This window comes from Balearica regulorum, chromosome 2 (genome assembly GCF_011004875.1).
Source record: "Balearica regulorum gibbericeps isolate bBalReg1 chromosome 2, bBalReg1.pri, whole genome shotgun sequence".
In the NCBI taxonomy this organism is placed as follows: Eukaryota; Metazoa; Chordata; class Aves; order Gruiformes; family Gruidae; genus Balearica; species Balearica regulorum.
Window position 1 is genome coordinate 96710813 of NC_046185.1, and position 21625 is coordinate 96732437.

At 40.3% G+C, this 21625-nt stretch overlaps 1 protein-coding gene across 1 annotated transcript; it reads right to left on the bottom strand.

The window, feature by feature from the left end:
- Positions 1 to 16556: 16556 nt before the first annotated feature.
- On the bottom strand, positions 16557 to 18236 carry LOC142600759 (uncharacterized). Its single transcript, XM_075747125.1, has 2 exons — positions 18166 to 18236; positions 16557 to 17579 (listed from the first exon to the last, which is right to left on the bottom strand). Exon 2 carries the CDS (start codon positions 17552 to 17554, stop codon positions 16751 to 16753), a length of 804 nt encoding a protein of 267 aa, XP_075603240.1. The 5' UTR covers positions 17555 to 17579; positions 18166 to 18236; the 3' UTR covers positions 16557 to 16750.
- Positions 18237 to 21625: the final 3389 nt, after the last annotated feature.

Here is a 21625-nt window from a genome sequence, read left to right on the forward strand (position 1 = left end):
GTGGCAAATCCACTCGAATACAGCAACCTGTGGATGGAAGCAATCACCTAAAGCCGTTCAAAAGGGACGCTGTCAAAATTCACTGTCAAGGGTAGGTTCAGGTGCACAGAGGAGGAAGAAAGGGAGAGAGATCGCTAGTATCTTTAGCACATCCAGAAGAGGCATCCACCTAATGTAGCGTTATGCTACACCCAGGTCTCCAGGCCACCAGGGCAGAACCTGGGCTTTGTTAAGGGCAACAGCAAAATTCCCTGTGAACCTCTAAATTTTTTCCCCTGAAAAAACTTCAGCGGTGTTCTGGTGGTTTTCGTTTGTTTGTTTGTTTGTTCTTTGTGTTGTGTTTTTTTTTTTTTTCCAGAGGTAGTTGATTCTACTACACTCTGCAGAACAAAGTTCAAAAGTTGAATGCATAGCCACAATGCTTTTAAGGAAACGAAACCTCAGTAAACACCTGATGCGTTTAGAAACAGATTACAATAAATCTAGGAAATTACTATGTTTTGGTACCGTGTAATGTAACTCCTCATTAAAAGACATTAGAGTGAATTTAAGGTTTGTTTATCTGTATTTTGTTGTGAAATAATTTGCTTGCACCTGAAATGAACAGTTACAACTATCTAGTGGAGACTTGTGGAATTGTTACTCACTCTTCATCCAACAATATGCACTTTCAGCACATATAAACACATAGACACAAGCAACCCAATTTCTGCAACCGTTTGTGGTGGTGAGACATGAATACTTAAATGTTTATCATTCCATGCACTTTAAACAGTCTCTCTTTAATCTGTTTTATCCATTTAAATCACATTTTTCTGGGATTCAGAAAACTCCTCCCTTTTTTTACCTAGAACAACAGCAAAAGGGCACATTTCCATTCTTCTAGTGCTAATGAAATAAAAATACTAGTCATTATAAAAAATAACATCTGTGACTTTGGAAAATATAGTAAAAATCCTTAGATATTTCAAGAAATTGTCTTGAAAGTTGCCCTGAGTTTTGGTGGTGTTATTGTTCTCGTTGCATTTTCTTATTCCTGTCTCAGCTGCACAACAATCCTTTTCAATGAACCATTAATGACAACTCACAGCTCTGTAATTTCAGGTCAGATTCTTCCCTCTTTACTCATGCTAACTAGTACCTCATTTTGCAAGAGTCTAAGTCACCTAAATGAGTGATGATAATGAATAAATGACAAGGAACATCAGGAAAGAGGCAATGAATCTAAACCTTAACTCATCTGTCCTTCTATTTTTCCCCAGTAAAAATCACAAAAACTCTGAATCCCCCTAAACATTGATTACCCTTTACATCAGGTAGGGTAATTTACCACTTACTGTGCTGGCATGCTATAACGTGCTGCATGAGGTAAGGAGAGTAGAGCTGTGACAGAGCCCTGCCACTTGCAGTCATTTGCAGAGGAACTGCAGAATCGCATCCTCATGTCACAGCTCCCAAATTCAGGCGGCAAGACTCTCCCGAAGCCTCTGAGAATATTGCAACCAATCCAATAGCTCACACACCAAAACAACTCCTAAGCAAACACATCAGTTCAGAGCTGATGTTGCTTCTTAACTTTCAGAAAGCTCAATATAATCTTATTTCAACTAACTTTGCACACTTTATACACCATGAATCACTAACCATGATTAGCTTTTGCAAAGCAGATCATTAAATAAAAAAAGCAAATGTATTAGCATACACCTAAAGGTATTAATGTTTGTCCAGGAAGGTAAAATTTCTGTTAGGACTTTTACACTATATTTCCTAATTTTCTGAGTCACAAGAAAAAGAGCAATCCAGTACTTTCTCTTTATTGGTTCCCACCACGCTCCAAATTCAAGGTTATGGCCTTCTCCTGCCATTATGCTACAACTTACAATCATTTTAAACCTTTCCCTAGGAATTTACTTCAAAAACAATACTGAAGAGCCATCCTTTAAAAGACCCAACTCAACAATATTTAACACAGCATTTTTGGTACAACGAAGATCACAGACAGCTCTGCAGATATCCTTGGGAGCGTTGCTGATTCAGCTTTATCTGGATAAGACCGAACTATTCAACTTGCTATGAACAATGGAATAAGAAATGATACAGACTTCTGTAAAACATAACACACTTTCGTGTTTGTGGAATTTGCTAGGGCCCCAGCCCTACAGAGTACATACATCTGAGTTTTACACCTGACTAGTTCCACCAGTTGAGAGAGGGTTACTCATGCGTATCATGTTAAACGTGAAAATAAGTGCCTGCGGGATCGTAAGGAGCTACACAGGCACTGAAAAGACAGCGTAATCTTGATGGGCAAATAACAAACATGCTCCTCCATGAAGGAAAAAAAAAAAGTGAGCCTGCCATAATAGCTTCATCAATGCAAATTCGGCAAATACAGTACCATGGAGGCTGACTGCAATTTTTCCACTATAAGCCTGACCTGTAACTCATTAACCTACCACTAAAACAGTATTCACCTCATCACCTCATGTTCAGTCCTTCGAAGCATTCAAAGGAAAAAGGAACTGGAATGAATTTTTATTCCCCTCCCCTGGAAAAAGGGCAAGGTATGCCACATTTGTAAAATTACATAAACACTAGAAAAAAAGACTAAAAAAAAAAATCTATGACTGAACTATTGAATGGCTTTCCTGATTTTTTTTTTTTTGTCCACATTAACACCATTAGACTGTAACTCCTCTTTGATATTGCATTGCTCTCATATAAAAACAAAAAAACCCTCCTGTAACAACAGAATTGCAAAGGTCCAAGACCAATGATAAAACTGCTTCTTCTTTATTTCCCTGGGTACTTGCCACCTGCCCCATGGCTAACACTGTATTCCATAACACTTCTGGGTATTTCTGCAAAACCCACATTGCCACCAAAATGACTTCTAAATCTTTTCCAACCTGAGTTCATGAATGGTTGTTAGTTTAGGAAGTATTAATGGGAACCATTTGACCAAATACTAACATTGGTCTCTCTTTCATGGGATTGTGCAGAATTTAAGGCAACCTAAAATCGAGCCCACGGTTGTTGTTTTTGCATGGGTTTATCAGAGTCTGTCTAATTGAAGACAGGTCCATAAATAAAACATCAGGCCATTTTTTTTCCCCCTGTTATTATCCTCATTAGGATAAGATTAGATCACACAAAGGTCATAGTACGTGAAAAATTGTGAAGCAATAGATTAGACCCCTTTAATGGGAATAAAACGAGTGTTTCCCAAATTCCTTCAAGAAACTCAGATGGGTGGCTCACTTGGAAATTTCCAAGCGACTGACTAAAGAACTTCACTCCAGCATCCCGGAACAAGTATAAGGTGTCATTTGTTGAAGAATTTTAGTGTGATTTCCTTCCTTTAGTTTTTGCATAAACCTCCTAACTAAAGCACTGCAACTTCTAGATAAAGGAGCAGAGGTCCTTGCAATCTTGGAAACAAGTGATTATTTTTACTTTCTTTGATAAAATTATGTTTTTCCTATCTTGAATCCCCCTATCTCATTATTTACTTTTATTTTAAGGTCACTGAATTTTCAGGTTGCCCCTTGACAATAGCAAAAGTCAGCCCTAAGTTACCAAGGCACGCAGACTAACCAACCCATTACCTTTGCCCTGCTCTGAAAATTGTGTAGTTAATACATCACCGCTAAACTCAGATTCCTAGCCTCTGCTTTGGCCTTTTCTTTTTCTGTTTCAGACCAGACAAGATCCTGTCTGCCTTAAAGCCTGCCTGATTTCTTCCAGCCTTATTAGCTGATGTAAAGAAAGAAGATCCAACTTCGTACAGTCCTGGGCAGCAACTCTGCAGGTCAGCTTGGAGATCGGAAAGACTGTGGCGCTTTCTGGGAAGAATCTTTTTTAATTATTATTTCTGCACTCCCAGCAATGTAATTAATGCTGCACAAGCACAGATATGCGTAACTCTTACAAGTGGCTGTTTTTCAGAATTGATGCCAAAGGTGCAACCTATTGCGATTTGTGGTTTTAAGCTGCGTAGCAGAGGCTGATCAGCACCGTGTCCACAGTCTAGAGGCAAACTCCTGTGCTTATACAGGGAAATTACAGGTGTGGATGAGCAGCGAGAGCAAGCTCTTCATTCCTGCAGGATTTTCTCTACTGCCAAGTCCAGTTCCATAAAACATGACCTTTAAATGAAGGGGGGGTCTAATCGTATTCTGAGTTACGCGTGCCTGATTTCAAAGCCTTGGTGCTATCTACATTGAGACGGGTACTGTGCGTTGCTCACTCTTCCTCCTCTTCACACACTTTTATCGCTGAGGTGCACTTCTACAAAACTGCATTAGACAGCAGTAGTTTGAGAGACTGAATCCCCATTTCCTCCAGTAAAACATAGTCATACGGACACTAAACCAGTATAATTTCTTTTTGTCTTTCCTATTCTTGGAAATGTTGGTTTATAACGGGTTAAAAGTCTGCTGCTAAGCACTGGCCATTTTAAGGTGTATTCTTCTCCCCTGCTGATTTGCCCTCTGACCTTCTGGGGGCCAGGGTGGCTGCAGACTTCATTTTTACTCTATTTCCTGGTCTCTCTCCTGGCTGTGCACTCAATGTTTCCACAGCAGATTAATGACAGCTAATAATATCTGATATATCTGGACATTGCCACATAATGAGTTGCAGTCCCACTGGGTGCCCGAAGTGTCACCACTAACAAATTCACCAGAGCTGCACATAATTAGCATGTAAAGGGAGTGATCATGCAGTAAATCTGGAGGGGAAGATGGATAGCCCATGAGGAAAAAATATAAGGAAAAAACACTGTTCTTAACACTCATTGGTAAATGTATGTTTCTTGCCATGAATATTTTCTTGATAACAAACTGTGGACAGGTTACCTTTACAGTAACATTATTCCTTCCACGGCTGATAGGCAGAATTTCATTATGCCACTGCTAATGTTACAATATTTCTGCAAAATGTCACCATATGTAAATTAGAAGAGGTTAGGGTTTCCGTCTTAGTTTTCTTTCCTGATGCACTGTCCCTTTCTGCTACGGCCTAATTCTCCCTTCTACAAGTTTACAGGCATGCTAACATTGACCCAACCCTTGCAAAATAAAATCAGCACTGGAGGATCTTCCTTCTGAAACAGCTAAATAGGAATGAAGAAACTAAACACACGACTGAGAAAGCAAAGATACCAGAGTAGAAATTAGCTCACTTGATGAGGTTTTAACCAAAGTATAATATTTCCTGACACGTCAGAAAATACGCAATAAAGAAAAAGAGGATGCATGCATGGTGTGAGTTACTTGACCTGAACGCAGGTCTCTACGTTGTGACCACCTGGCTGCCCATCGCACGCTAAGTGCTGCCTGTGGTCTGCAAACGTGCAGGCAAAGAGGCTTTCCCAGGAGAAGGTGGTTGACAAGGAGCAGACGAATTGTCCGGAATAGCCCTAAACGGGGCAGCTCTGCTCTAGTTTAAGTCATTCACTCCTCATTAGAAACTATTGCTCACCAATGCTAAAGACTTAATTTTGGTTTGAGGTTGTGTCCTTTGCAGGCCTTTTGCTTGTTTGACATCTGGGTGGGAATACTTGCATTCATGTGACTCCAGCTCTGAGGTTTATTTGGGCAATTGACCAAAACATGGTTAATTCAAAGTGCAAGGGTTTGGGTTTTTTAAAAAAAATATTATTTTGCTGAACAGCGAGGTCTTTGGCCCTGAAGGCTTCAGCCTTTGACTTGTTCTTTTTCATAAGGCACTTCTTCTGTCATTTGAGGAGAAAAAAGTTAACGAGGAAGCCTCACTTCAAAAAACAAACCCAAATCCCAACAGACAAATCTGTCTGTAACATGTACGTTTTTCCATGATAAATAATTATTTAGAAATGTGAAAAATTCGTAAGGGCTTACTTTAATCTCTGTAGCCACCTTCTGCAGAGAGCGAGCTTGGCCAGGAGAGCCCTGTGATCCTCAGACTGAGCAAGCACGAGCTGACTCAGAACCAATTTTATATCAAAGGCAGAAATTGCACAGACCTCAGGTACCAGCCCCTGTCTGGGATGCTGATGAGCATTACCAACAAACCTCAGCACTTTTAAGAGCATGAACTGCTACTCAGCAGTCCAGGGAAGCACCCTGGAAATAACAGTAGCTGCTCTTGTCCACTATTGCATTCCTGTTTCTGCTCGTGGGCCCCTCAGATCAGCTCGTAAGCTCTCAAAGTTTCTGCGTTCACGATGCATACAGAAGTTCATACTGGCTCGTGCTCTGTTGGAGAATCACCATTTGGAGTCATGTGACTTTAGCTTTTAAGCCTTTTTTTTTTTAAAAAGAAAGTTTCCAAACTGGATGTTGCACAGAAAAGTATAAATGGTAGAGGCTTAAAAAAAGCATAGTTAATTAAGAAATGAGAATTTATTTCAAAAATCCCACAAGTTTTGCAACTCAGACAGGGCAATCCTACTGGATTTTTTTTTAGGGGGGGGGGGAGAAACATGACACACAAATAAAAAAATCTTAAAACTCTTCCTGACAAATGACAATTTTAATTTTGAATCCCTTGTTCTATTACGTTCTCTCTGTAATCCATGTGGTAACTCTCAGCACAATTATTCAGTTCAAGATTCACCTTCCCACATAATTTCCTTGTATACAAAAAACCCCAAATAAAAAACCCCCCAAAAAACCCCCAAAAAATACCAAACAAAGAAGATGTATTTTGTTTATCTTGTTTTTAATGAAAGAACAAAGCTCACAGACTATCCAGCTCCCACAGGGGTCTTTTTTTATGCAATCTTAATGATAATTAACTGACAGTGATTGATGGCCAGTACTGAGGTAATAGAAGATACAACTGCACCATTCTATCCAATTCACTTTTCTATTTTTTTTATGAGTCCTTGTTTATTTCTGAATAACATCAAATGAATTATTTGTCCAATTTGAATTTCGCATTTAAAGTTCATCTGAAACACATTTGCCCAACTGTTTTGTCACCTTGCTGACCGGGGTTTCATATCCTCAAATTTCATTCTGTGTTGAGTTTAGGGAAGGCATTAGAAATACAAGAAAACACTCACATACGTTTCCATATGTTTTGTAGGTAAAAGTATTTCTACTGGAAAATGGGCCCCAGTGCACTGAGGCCATACAGAATTTTTGAATATGTCCACATGGAATTTTGTTGAAGGGAGCATGAGTCTTTTTTAGCTTAATTTCAAAATATTGTTGTTAGCATTGTAGACATCACTAGGGATATTTTTGTATGCACTGAACTGTTTTATTACAAAATCACCTTTGCTGAAAAACTCCCAGAGTCTCATATCCAACTTTGGTCTTGTTAAATCTCACAGCATCTCATACATTGTCTAGAATGGCTACATTTTACGCTTTATTCTTCAAATCCACTTTTTTAAATAATTGTTTCCATTATGCTGGTCGTGTCAGCCTTAAAATTTTGTATATATATCAACTGTTTTAAAGGCTTTTTGAAGAGGTCTATTGCTTTACCAGGAAAATGGTCCAATTTGAAATATCTGTGCTACACAGATGATCTCATGTTTTAAATTTCTTCATCTGACAGGTGAATTCTCTCTAGTATTTTATCAATTGTTACATTTAAATGATATTAACTGCTTTTCTGAAAGACTCTTTCTTTTATTGGTTGAAAGAAAAATAAGTTCTTTTTAGACATGCAGCATTTCCTTTACAGTTTCATTGCCCTTTCAGTGCATCATTACATATAACAAAATGTACACACAATGCATCCCTTGGGAGCTGAAGCTTATCATGGTGCAGTACTCTCAAAGTGAGCGTTTTATACCATTTGGCACCCTGAAGACATGTGAGGTGACACACTGATGTCTCAGGAGAGACATCACTGATTTCTTACAGGTCTTGCTGATGAAGAAATTAGTCAATAATTATATTTTGTAAATTCTAGCAACCTTTTTTTTTTTTTTCTTTCTTTCCCCCCCCAAGACAGAGGTTGTGGTAAAACTGCATATCTCTGGGCCTCAAGGCATGTTCTGCTTTTGCCTACCTTGATGCCTTCCTTGATGAGAGTAACAAATCAAGTTCAAGCATCCTGTACTGAAGGATCCTTCACCGAGTCCAACGCTCCTAAGCCCTGACTACTAGGTAAGACTTCCATGGAGGTCTATCAACAAGTCTCAATCATCCGTACAGGTTATTGCTTGGGGACAAGGGACACCTCTTTCCACGCAGGGGCTGCCTGCTGTCACTGAGGCATCCTTTCCAATACAGTGATCATTTGACACACGGGGGACTTCCAGTATTGTGGCAAATAAACCTTCCCCCACTATGAGAACAACCACCAGTGGCCATGAATTATGCATTTTCAAGCACTAGAGAAGATGGGTAATACATAAATACCTCCTTACTTCAATGCTTTCCTTAAGAATAAGCTGGTAAATGTTGGTCTGTGCACAAGAGAACATGTCCCTGCCTCACACAGAAATGGCATGGTCCCACTGCTTCAGAGACAACTACAAATGGAAAAAACAATCGCAAGAAAACCAAAGGTGATTCCCCCACACACACACACAACTGAAGGAACAAAGCAGCAACAACAAATGATTTTGTGCCAAAAGAAGACTTCCAAGTGACCTGAAATCAAACACTTCGTTCTCATGTGCTGCAAGCAAAGCAAAGGACATGACGTACTGAAGTTGTGACACAGGAGCTGGGAGAGGTATTTTTGCCCCTGACCCTACTGACCAGCACCTGGATGCAAACCCATCTTCCTCCTGAATGAAGGTGAACCAAATTCCCCCTGCCCTCCTCAGGAAAGGATCCTGGCCACCTCACAATCACGTATTACTGTCTCTGTGTATGAGGTCAGGGGAAAGGAGAGTGGTGGTGGTAATTTTTCCTGAAGAAGCACTGTCACGTATTGTCATGGAGAGCACAGTAACTGGAGTCCTGCCTTGCCACTGGGCCAAATTCAGCTTTTTTTATAGAATGAGAAGCAGCACTAATAGGAGAGGCTGCGCAACTCCACAACACTTCCCCCAATTCAAAATATTATAGCAATTCTGACATTCCCTGGGCAAATAGGTGACTTAAGTTCAAAACCCATCAGGTAAAGGTAGGAAAAGAACGGAGCTCTTCCAAGTCCTAACTTCTGCGATACTGGAAAAGTTGAGAGGCCAGGACAGCTTCATTCCCCGCATTACAAAAGTTTAGTCTCAATTTCTGTCATCAGAGAAAGTTACTCATGAACATGTGTTACTCATGAACATGTGTTACTCATGAATGTAACAGAAATCAGCAGGCTGGCTTCTAATTTTATGTACACTCATCTATTATATCTGTATAAGTAACATCAGGAACATAGAGTAATGACAGCAATCATCTGATTATAAATCACCTGGTATCTGAAACAACCTTAGGTATCTTCACAACAAGCAGGAATTATGCATTGCATCCAGGAGTTACTGAGATAATGATACTTTTATATTCTATGGTGCTTGCTGTGCGCAAAATAACGTCTGAGATCATTTAAGACCTAATGCCACACCGTAAAAGACATCCTTAATTTTATGCTGGTGCCCCATTATAAAACAAAATAACAGCTAGACCAATCTTCCAGGTCCCCGTTGCTGAGCCACTGCGTGCTCTCAGCAAGGCGCAGGTACAGATTTGTGAACTTCTGCCAATGGAACCACCTCTGTGTTTCGATACTTTTACTGCTTCTGGTGGAGTCAGCTGCCAAAGTGCTTCTTAGCTGGAGACTGGATTTACAAAAGACTTGGTTGAAAATGGCTTTGGTGACTTTCAGGACAGAATCTGATTTACCTATATAAGTCAGAGAGATCATCCTATACGGCAGAATCATGGCTCCTCTCTTTACTGTCTAAATCAAGCTTTCATTTCTCCTTTCAACTCTGAGGCCCACAGAGCAAGGAAAGATGAAAGTGAAGAGACTTAATCTTATTGTGTCTTGTACACTGTTAGTTTAGAGGAATACATTTGAAAGCAGCACCAGGCACCTAAATACGCTGGAATCCACACGCACTGGAGACCAACGTGAAAGGATACCAGTAAATTATATATTCCAGTACCTAGTTTTAGACTTCCATGTCTGAAGATTTGGACCAGGTCTGTTCTCCCAGCTCCTATGGCACGTGCCTGCCATGCGGGCAATGGAAATCCAACCTGCCAGCTAGGGATAACCTGGAGGAGACCAAGAACTCTGCCTCTGTTGTAACCCATTTGATCTGAGGAGCTGAGACCTTACAGATGAAAAATGGAGAAGACATTCCTTCAACCACACGTACTTTGACACAAACCAGAAAAAATGAACAACGCACAAACCCTGTGTCACTTTCTCTGGAAAGGTTCTTTTAAAAATTTCTCTTCAAATTTTAGATACTCCTGGAAGAGAGCTCTATTTTAAGCAGGCTGCTCACAGGATCATATGAATGACTGCTCCAACTAAGAGGAGCAGAGTTTATTTCTGGGGAAAGGTCTACCTCCCTTTGCCCCACTGAGTTTCAGGCGAGGTTTTCTAATGCAGTTTGAAGCTTGTTACCAGGCAAGCAACCAGCCTCTTTCCAGAGTGGACAAATTAACTGATTAAAAGCTCTGCTAGTGTCATGACTCCATATACCCAATTTTATTCTTAGAGGGTATACTGCTTGCCAAAATAATATCTAGTTAGGTCCAGATGCTCAGGCTTCCTTGTCATTATACCCATTTGTACAGGCATCCATTAATTTTGAGCCAATGTTACTTTGCCAACAAGTTATATAGGGGAATTGGAAGAATGGAAAACAGCCCCTACTAAACTTGGTGATTCATCTAAAGAAGTTTTGTTTCAATAAAGCAAAATTTGTACCAGTCTGCATCCCAATTACCTCGGACAAATCTGCCATGATTTGTAATTACATTATTATTTTAAATTAATCCATCCGTGAATTACAGTTGTCTTTTGTTTATTCATTTGTTTAGACTGGTCTAAAAAAAATGAGCAAAGCTTTCAGCCATTTATAATAAAAGCAAAGGGACTAAAAAGACTTTTTTTTTTTTTTAGTTTGCATTAATGAGTTCATCCCAAAATATATATGCAATAATATAGGAAATTAAGTTATAAATGTAGGGATGTGCTCTGAGTCACCATGAAAATCTGCATGCAAATGCATAATAATCACAAATCTACATTATTACAATATTAAAAAATACCTACAATTAAATTATCATGTGGAAATAATCATAATGTTATTGGAAACTCAATTATTGTGGCAACCCTTGTCGGGGAATTAGCAGGCTATGGCAAAGGCAAGTCAGACCTGAATTCATCAAATATATATTATCACAATATTACATGTTCACTTCGATTCCATGCAAAGACAAACATCCTCACTCACTAGTATCTGCTCAATGCATTTGTATTATTCATGAACAACTCTGTGATCTATTATACATACAAAACTGATTGTACGCTGCTTGCCGGAGGCTACAATGCAGAGACACAGAATTAATTTTATTATATACACATGCATGATAATTGTGTAGAATTCGGTCAAATATCAAACTCTGCTCCTGTGCTCCATTATTTTACTTTCCAAAAAGAGGTCTAAGGTCAGCAGCAATTTCTCTTTGGCGACAGTGAAACTCTTTGTCATTTAGAGTAGAAAGTTCCTGGGTACTAATGAGCCCGGAGCTGTGATGAATGGTCACACATTCCCTTTCCTTTCCAACCCCCACCCATCAAAGGGAAAATGTAACTTTTATTGAGATTCTCAAGAATTACTTGCCTCTCATGTACACAGAAGTCACTTTGGGCTGTGGACTTAGAGACTTGATTTGTCAGAGATGGAGGCAGCTTTTTTTTGTGCATTTTGGAGACTTGGCTAAAATTGTGTGAGAAGATGATCAATGCAATTAGGGAAACTTGTTTGTAGCAGTAGTTTTATTCCTGTAGAAACTGCTGTTATTTTCAAGATGTTTAAGTAAACCTTCCAGAAGTGTTGTCACAGGGCCATCTTCCCAGCTACGAGTTTTCATTAAAAACAAACAACTACCTCCTCCTTTCTTCAACAGCACAAGAGACTGATAGGAAGGCCTTTTTCCTCTTCTCCCAAATCTTCCAAACATTTTGCCAGAAAGACAAAGGTTAGTACCATCCAAGACATTTGTAATCATTTGAAGGCACGGAGAGAGAGAAATGCATCAAACTTGGGAAGGGACTTGAACAAGGCGCACCACCTCAGGGTCCTGGTCGGGACTCAAATGTCACTGAAAGCCAGCAAGACACTGAACTTCAACATGTTTCAGTTTAGGTAAAAGCCAGGTCTAGGGGAGTAAGTGGTACATGCAAATTTTGGCAATAATAATTACTGCCACGCAGCTTCAGAGGTGGATATCAACTCCCACATACTGCAGTTACACAAGCACCCCTTAGCACACATCTAGCCCAATGATCCAAAAGAGTTGTTTCAGGAATGAGAAAAATAAAAGGGTCATCTTTAACAAGCAAAACAACCCCAACTGTCCTGTGCACCATTCTCCATGCTGCATTAAAAAAAAAATCAAATCCTGAAACATCTTTCCTTGTAGTTCCATTCGCTCCCACTCCCCATCCACCATCCAGGCTTTTGGCTATTGTGCTCATCTGAATCTCTGAGCTTTAAGACTGTAGAGCATTTACTCCTTGCCCAGTGCATTCAGAGCAGGGTCCCATTCAAGCACATCCCAAAACTGCTCTTGCATTACCACACTGCTTTCGACAGTCATAAGCAAAACGTGCACTCCAGTGTATTTATATTCTAGATTCATAACATTTATAGAAATAAACTCTAAGAAGGATTCTAAAGGGTTTCTCTAAGTCTACTCATGAGCCAGGGGAGATCCAAACAACCTCATCTTTAAATCTATCTTTTGTATGCTTATGTCATGCTCAGAGTTCATAATTTTCATAGTTCTGAGAATAATGCAGGATGATCTGCTTTTCGTAGTGCATGGCTTGCAAGTTTACCACAATATCATAAATTTACCATCAATTGTTAAAATCATCACTGTCCTAGTTAAGCAACGTGATAGATACACAAGAAAATCTTGGAAGGAAGGAAGGAAGGAAGGAAGGAAGGAAGGAAGGAAGGAAGGAAGGAAGGAAGGAAGGAAGGAAGGAATTCCCCACACAGCATGTGGCTCCATCACAAGAGGTAGCAAGTGAACACGTTAAGCTGGGCTGTTTATCTTGGCTGACTCATAGCCATCAACGACAGAAGCAGCAAAAACACAGCTCTGACCAGTCTCCAGGGCAGCAGTTTAGCTGACTGAAATGGTGTAGGTGCAGAAGAAAAACCCTTGCATTAAAGAACATCTCAGTAATGCATTTTCTCACTTAATTGTCTATAACTCCATCCTGTTCTTAAAGATTTCTGGGTTTAGGTAGGCACAAGCTATACGTTTTTTAGTGATAGCAACAACTCCAAGGAAGCTGGCACCTTTTAAACATCCCACTCTTCCATGGTAAATCCATGATTATTTTCTGCCATTTCAGGCAAAAACTACTTATTTTGTCATTATTACCCAAGACCTGTGAGTACTTAGGTACATATATGAAATATTAGTAATTCAAGCTTGTACCTCTGGCTAGCACTAAACCCATGCAGCTTGAGTTCAGATAAAAATACAGATTTTAGCTGAATCTCATCCAAACTACGAAACGTCTTAACCACATGAGGAGATTGAACAATTTGAGAGGACACACTTTTATTAAACCTGAGATTGTTGCTCTGTGGTATGCCTGAAAACTCCTCCGTGGGTTACCCATGGCTTTCTGGCACTTTCCCATTGGCCTTCAACTGCTAAAACATACAAGGAAAAAACCGTAGCTGTTAAGCCACATTTTCCAAGCTTGTAAAATAAATGTAGCTTTTAATCGGTTTGCCCAACTCCAGTTATTAGTAGCCACACTAGAACCACCAGCTGAACAGTAAATTGTTGCAAAGACCAATGTTATTTCCTCAGTTAACTTTTATTTTGCATGTATCCATAAAAGTGCTACATGGAAAGAGTGTGCACACACAGAACAAGTCTTGGCTTCATTTTCTTGCCAGCTATCAGACAGCATTGCTCATGACAAATCTTTTGGTATTTAATATTCACAGTGCAGAAGCATCTACTGATCCCAATTAGGATCAAGAAATTTTAGGAGAGGTGTTGTACAAAACAAAGATTGTCACAGTTCTACCACAAAGCACTTACAGTTGGATTTCTTGCAACAAATGCAGGACAATACTCTACTTCAGCAGCTATTGAGACAAAATAGCTACTTTGTCTTACCAGTTGTTTTTTGGAGGGTGTGTTATATATTTTTGTGCATATATTTTAATTCAGTGGAAAATTCAATGACATAATAGTATTAGTCAAGCTGAATCTAATTTAGAACATAATTCTTTTTCAAACAAAAAAAGTTGGCCAAAATTAACAAAAGTATACATTTTGACTGTCTTCCTAATTGGAACAATTTGACATTTGATTTCAAAATTCAGTAATATTTTTGAGATGTGTCCCTTCAACACTTCTTTCCCCAAGAGATATGACATAAGAGTGTTTGCTTGTGTTTGGTTTAACAGTTACTCTCACTCTTAACCAGTGACAAAAAGGTTTTTCTAGTCCACAAAGTACAAAAAAATAAGAAAAAAAATCAAATCTTTGCATAGTCCTAATATCCATGACCAACCTTCCTTCTTGGGAGGCATATTAAGACAGAACAGGTTACTTTTGAGGTGAGTTTAGTATTTAAGCACTCTTTGGGAAACCCGCATTGCTGAGAGAGAACAGCTTTCCCAGGGCTGAGCAGAGCCCTGGATGGGATCAGAGCTCAGGAGTAATGTCTCCCAGGCACACGCCATCCCCGGCTCTCTTCTGCAGCCCACTAAAGGCCCCTGGCAACCCGAGTCTCCCCAAATGAAGCACAGAGAATGCTTCTTCAAATATCTCCTTGATGCCAAGGATGTTTCTATGGTAATTCTGCATTCAAAGTTACAGGCTTGTGCTGCGCGAGAGGCTACACCAGGGCCCAAGGAGATGAATGAACCTATCTAAGGTTGTGCATACCCAGGGGGCTTCCATAATTTTGGGTGCGCAGAAATACAAAGACGGAATAATGACAATGTTGTGCTGCACTTCAATTGTTGAATTACTTCAATACCTTGCTCACAGATGTGTGCATGTGAAACTAATCAACCAAACTCCTTGCAGACAGCAGAGATTATTTTGAGAGAATATCCCTGCTTCTGCTACAGAAAAAGAAGCACCAGCCTTTTATAACCTCTTGTATACAGGGAAGTGTGTGTGCATGTGTACGCAAACACACACACACCCCCTCTCTCTATACACACACAAAAAAGCTGAGGATAAAAAGTTTCCTATATATAGCACATTATTCTCAGAAAGATATGACTTCTAATAACAGACTCACCTTTTTATGCAGAAAAACCACATCAAAAACATGTTTGATTGCTCATCTGCCTAAACATTTATAACCAAAAAAAACCAAAAAAAAACAACAAAAAAAAACCAAACACAACAGGGGAAAAGGAAAGGTGACATGATCAGAAATGAATATCTGAAGAAAATGAAATTTTCCCATATCACTTTAAATCCTAGAAAAGGATGCTTTTCAATATCTTTTCCTCTTGAATCATTTTTTGCTTCAGATCCTAAACCAGCACATTCAACTATTCAATTTGCTGTTCAATAATAGGGACTCATATTGCCTTTTAAATGCATATAAAAAGTTGCATCTTTTTGCTTTCATTTTCCCTATGTGTTTGTTGCATACTGACATCAAATTCCCTGCAGGCATCCTAACCTTGCAATTGGAGAAACAGTGCTCTAGGGTTTTCCACGTGTCTAATACACCTGGATAAAAAGTGCTAATTGTCACCAACTTCCATTAAATGACAGCAGTAAGGCACAAGATGTGCTTGATTTGCAGACGCTAGTGCCACTGGGAGTTAGCAGCAGATTAATAATTGTGCAGACCTCAAACATTCCCCTGGCCCTGCCAGTTTGGGTTTCCAATGCAACACCAGATTACAAGGCCTTTGTTTTTAGCTTGCTTTCCTAAGGAAATAAGGCTTAGGCAGTTGCACTGTCTCCCTGCGCACGTGTTTGACTGTCCTACCTTCCCACAATAATTTCTGGTCAATCTGAATAAATTTTACAGGAGGGTAGAGGTCGCAAACTTACAATGGCATTAGCAGTTTTGTGAAAAACAGGCAGCTAGGTAGATATAATCAAGCCTGAGCTTACAGGTTTCAAATATCCTGGCTTTCTAGATTAAGGTATTCTTGCAGACAAACAAACCCTAATTCTGTTTAAGTTTTGTTAGCGCTGAAAGTAGATGGGAGATGTGCCATATCACATATTCAGCAGGCAGCAACTCTTACATCTGACCACCTTTACAGATCAGGTGTCAGGTGTCAGTTTGCCTCTTTTTATTTTTTGCTTCTTTTTACAAACCTATATGCCAAAAATCCTGTTTCAGCCCGAGGCTCTGAGTGCACATCAGGAGTCAGCTTCTTGCACAGGTACAATCTTGCTCTCGTTTCCTCCAGATAAATTCAGGGGCCAACACTTTACCTTCCGCTTTCTTCTTGCTCCACTGCTGCTGTTTCCTCTCTACTTTCGGCGCACGTGGGCACATACTCTTGGGTATGAGGACACCACTCCTATAGCATGCAAGCTTACTGATGGCTCCGGTAGCATTACAAAGCTCATTTCTGCATGCAGCAACACGATCACGGCGAAGGTGAGGGCGAGGTGGAGCGAATGTGTTTCAACACTTCTTTCTTGGTATTTATTACCATGCCGTAGCATTGCTGCAATCTGGCCTGCTGCTGCTCCAGCTGCTTGTGCAAGCTCCTGATTGAACGCAACAGCAGAAGCCGTCGGTACATAGCTAGCTGGAGCCGGTACTTCTCCTTTTCCTCTTTTTTCTTACTTTCTAAGGACTCCATTACTTTTGTGGACTTCGTCCAAATTGCCTGGCCCAGGCTACAAGGGGCTGTATCACCCTTCGTGCTGCTCCCCGCCTGCGGCATGTGGCAGCCCCCGGGGTCGCTCGCGGGCAGGGCAGCGACAGCCTGAGGGGACTCGCTGGCCCCACCGGGCACCCTTGGGACCTGTGGTGCTTCCAAACTTGGGTTACCGTCACAGCAGGGGCTTTTGGAGCACAGGGAGGCAATGCCCACAGGCTGCAGGTTATCGACCACCATGGGGTACCATGAGCCGCCTAACGATGCATTTACGGTTGTCGGATGATGCTCAGCCAACCCAGAGGCTGTCCTCTGTGCCTGGCCACCACTAACCATCTCTGGGCCAGTCAGGGCTTTTGCCTGGGCCACGGCCTTGCTGGAGAGGACAGACAGTCTTTCTGGCACTGTTGAGCTTCCCTTGTCTTCATTAAGGCTGGCTAATGGACGGCTGGAAGAGCAACCGGGGGATATTGTTACAGCATCACAAGTCAGAAACGGGTCTTCATCATCACTGTTATTTTGGATGTCCTCTTCATCTCTTGGTATTACACCTACTGTCTCAGCCATTTATTGCATGAGCTACAGAAACTTTCTGTGGACAAAGTGGAAGCAAGAGGATTTCATTTCCACATACACACACAGAGAAGCCCAGTGCAGAGTGACATTTGAAGAAAGAACCTCTCTTTATATTTAAGCAATGGACCTATTACTTTTCTAATAAAGCACAACCTTTGGGTCACTTCGGGCCATTTCTTGTGATTTGCATTAGATGTTCTTCGAGACACAACATTAATCCAATAATAATTAAAATGATATACTGTACTATTAACATTCTCAAATCTTTAAAGGCAAGTGATCTATCCCTGCAGCACTGGCTGTGCTGACTAATTAAACAGAATACAGTTGTAAATGGGCATTGTAAGCACTTCTCCCATTTAAGAACACAGCTCTAACAAGTGTAGTTTGTAGAGATGGGCGAGTTATCAGGATTGATCAGCTTTAAAGGGAGGTGGATGTACCACAAATAGCAGGTTGCATTTAAATGCCCTCTCCAAGATTAATCTGTCTGCTACCAGTTTGTTTACAAGGTTGCCTTTCTTCCTCCTAACTCATACTAACAGCAAAGCTATATTAGCACCACGCTAGCCATAGACAGGAAAAAGAAACCAAACACTTACCGAGGTTACTGGGGGAAAGGAAAAGAGTTACAGTGCATTGTGTCTGTGTATCATGTTTTCTTGAATGTGAGTCAGCACAATCTGGAACAGAAACATCACGGTGCTGGAGCAGGAGCAGCAACAGCATTACGCTGTTCCACCCAGCAACAACACAGAGTCCCAATCACAGCGGAGTGCAGGGCTGGTTTCTCCCCCCCCCCCAATGGATATTCCTTCCCGGCATCCAGCTTTTATATCATCTTTGAGCACCACAACGAAAACCAGGGTTGGGTGACACTTCTTTTCCCACCTCAAAACCAAACATATCCGATTCACTCATTCTACAGGGCAAAAATATCTACAGCCCTTCCTGTCCCTGCCAGTCAGCAAAGAGGTAACGCAGCACCAAAAAGAGGACGAGGCATTCTGGACTCCAGTATACACATTTTCCTTTAGAGAAAATAAGCTTAGATAAACTTTAGCTGCATGAACAAGCTAAACCCAGAAATTAAACAAGCATTCAGTACCAACTTTATGCTAAGCATAAAGGCAGGCAGAAGCTGTAGATTTAAGTGTCTAATGTACACCCATGTTTACTTACGCTGGCCTAATCTTTAAGGAGCAGCTTTACATCCAGCTAAGGTATCCGACAGAACAATAAACTTTATCTGCACCTTTGATGTTCAGAAAAGCTACCTTCAGCATCCTCTCGCTTGTAATGCAAGGAACAAAATTTACAAATCATCTGTCTGCATCTACTTCAGTCAATTTACCACAGGGCTTCAGCTGCCCCAAGACTTTCTCTACTCCATTCTGCTAATATAAATAGAAGATAGAACCAATCTAAAATACTATCTAGAAACTTCCTGGAGCTGGAAAAGAATGAAGGTAGATCCTATCTCCACTTCTACATGTGCTGCAATACAGATAATAATTTTTTATTTTTCATCTGTACTGACTATCCTTCTTTCTGATAAATCTGTTAGGATATGCTTCCAACCTTGAACATAGGAAGTCCAGTTAACACAAATTCAGATTTGTACCCTGAGGTCTAACTTGAATGCATTTTTTGGTGCAAGAGATATTTTGCACTGACTTGATAAAATAAACTAAACCTGCTGTGTTTATGTTCCAGATCATGCTGCAGATTATATAAATAATACTAGGAAGAGATTAATATCCGGTGAGTTAATAAACTCTGTAAGTTTATATCTTGGTGATTCCCATTTATCTGAATCACAAGTTACAGTAATTGAAGAATATGGAATTCAGATAACAGGGATTTTACTGTACTACACACTGAAAAGGTTCATTGTAATACAGCATTATGTATAGAGTCTTTTAGTTTCCTCTCCAAAGCACTGCGGGCATATCTTTCCACTACAAAGAGGACAGCAGATGGGTCCTAGGTAGTACATGGTCTCCAGCTCTGTCAATACTTTTCTAGCAGCAATAGTATTCTGTTCCTCACTTCCACTTTTGTTGCAATTTGCTGCAAAATAACTTTTTTCTAATAATCTAACAGGGCGCGAAAAAACAGAGTTGTTTTGCGGGGGTTTGTGGGTTGTTTTGTTGTTTGATTTTATTTTTTTAAAGCTGTCTGCAGCTTTAATTTTTTCAGCAAAATTTTACAGGCTGTGTTGTTTGAAAGGGTGGGGAGGGGGACAAAAAAAGTGGATTTGCACACCAAATTAGTTTCATTAAAAATAGTATTAAATGTTTTATAGGTGTGGATCTGGATGGAACAAATAGCATCTGATGATACAATTAAATGAACAATTACAAACAATCAAAACTCATTGAGCTAGATGGCTTTTCATAGAATATTATGATTTCAGCTGTAATCTATGAAGCTTAATAGTAAAAAATATTCAGTCCATTGGACTTAGAGATTCAGCAACCTCCAGTTGAGGTTCATTGCATTTTATTACCACCCACTCACAGGTAGATATGACTGGCACTGTTTCAAGGTGTAGACCCTGGGGAGCCACCTTCAAGCTGTCAGTCTTACACACCCCTGCAGGGTCTATGCCAGCAGAGGTTTTTAATCCATCACACTCCTTCAGATATTAGCTACAAGAGGTACTTGGCAACCTACAAGCTCGCATCTGTAAGCACGTGCTGAAACGCTCTGTGCTTGCAGACTTATGGAACGAGGGCTTAGCCGTCACGGTTGTGTCTCACGTGGTAGCAGGAAAGAAATGGTCACGGGGGAGTCCTGCAGATAGTCATGACAACCATTTCTCCTTTCTCTTCCAATTACAATGCTATTTTCGAGCATGGACAGATGTGAGGACAGGAAGTTGCTTGGTCTTGTTTTTTTATTAAGTACAAATGTTTTACTGAAGTTCAAAGTGTAACAGCGAAACACATTTACAAACAGTGTCAGAAGGTGATAAGCATTGGCAAAGATACACCATTGTATGACCATAGCCTGGGAAGCTATGTTATTTTGTATTTGAGTTTGGGGAGTATTTTTAATAAAGTAGTAAAAAATATTCTATTACACAGTATGGTAATTCCATATTTTATATTAATTGCTCTTAAAGATCAAAAGCCATATTCTGTCTGTTAATGTACACACTCACATGGCCTCCTATGAAATCAATGAGATCCACATGTGTGCATCTGAGGCCTAAATTTTTCCCCAAAGATTCTTTAAAATCCTTTTACACGGTAGTAAGTCATAGAAGAAAGTTGTATGTTCCCTTTCTTCTGCCTCCATACCCAAAACAGACACGAGTTATTACAGGCTGCTCTGCATTACGCTGGATGGTAACGGTACCCTGAGGGGCCACTGGCCAGCCCGGGATTGCCATCATTCTGCTCTCACGCTCGTCCACACCTAGGAGTTTCTGCAATCCTTTTACACCAGCAGAGAAATATGAAATGGAGCCCAGCTCCACGTGCAGCCCACCGATGATATCAAGTGCTCTAGATATTTCAATGGCAGGGAAAAGCATGATGGGACATCTCAATGGCTTCAGACTGAAGGTATCTGTGCAGATCTGCAGCACAATCAAGGCTGCAGATAGCCTTAAAGCTTTTAAGAAAAAACAGAGTGGATACATGGTTTTACCAGTGGGAAAGGTTCAATGGCTTCAAACCTTAAAATCCAGGGATTCTAGTAGACCATCTTAATATTAAGGGTAAAAAACCCATTGAAACAATCTGCCATGACTAGCAAAAATTAGCAGGCTTGTTTCCAGTCTCAACAGAACTGCCTGTTGGAGTTGCAAATCTCTGAAGGAGTAACTCACACTAAGGTTGAGTTGAGTTTGCAAGCTTCAAAATCTCAAGACTGCAGGTGCCAAAGTGACCCAAACACTAGAAAGGGCTTGATGACAGCTCTCTGCAATATTTCAGCAACTCTACTCCTAATCCTACTTGGGCTTAAATATTCCCAGGGACACAAAACAAAAAATTTATTTATATGGCTTTATAAAGATATTATTTTAAAATAAGAAGTGGAATGTTTTGA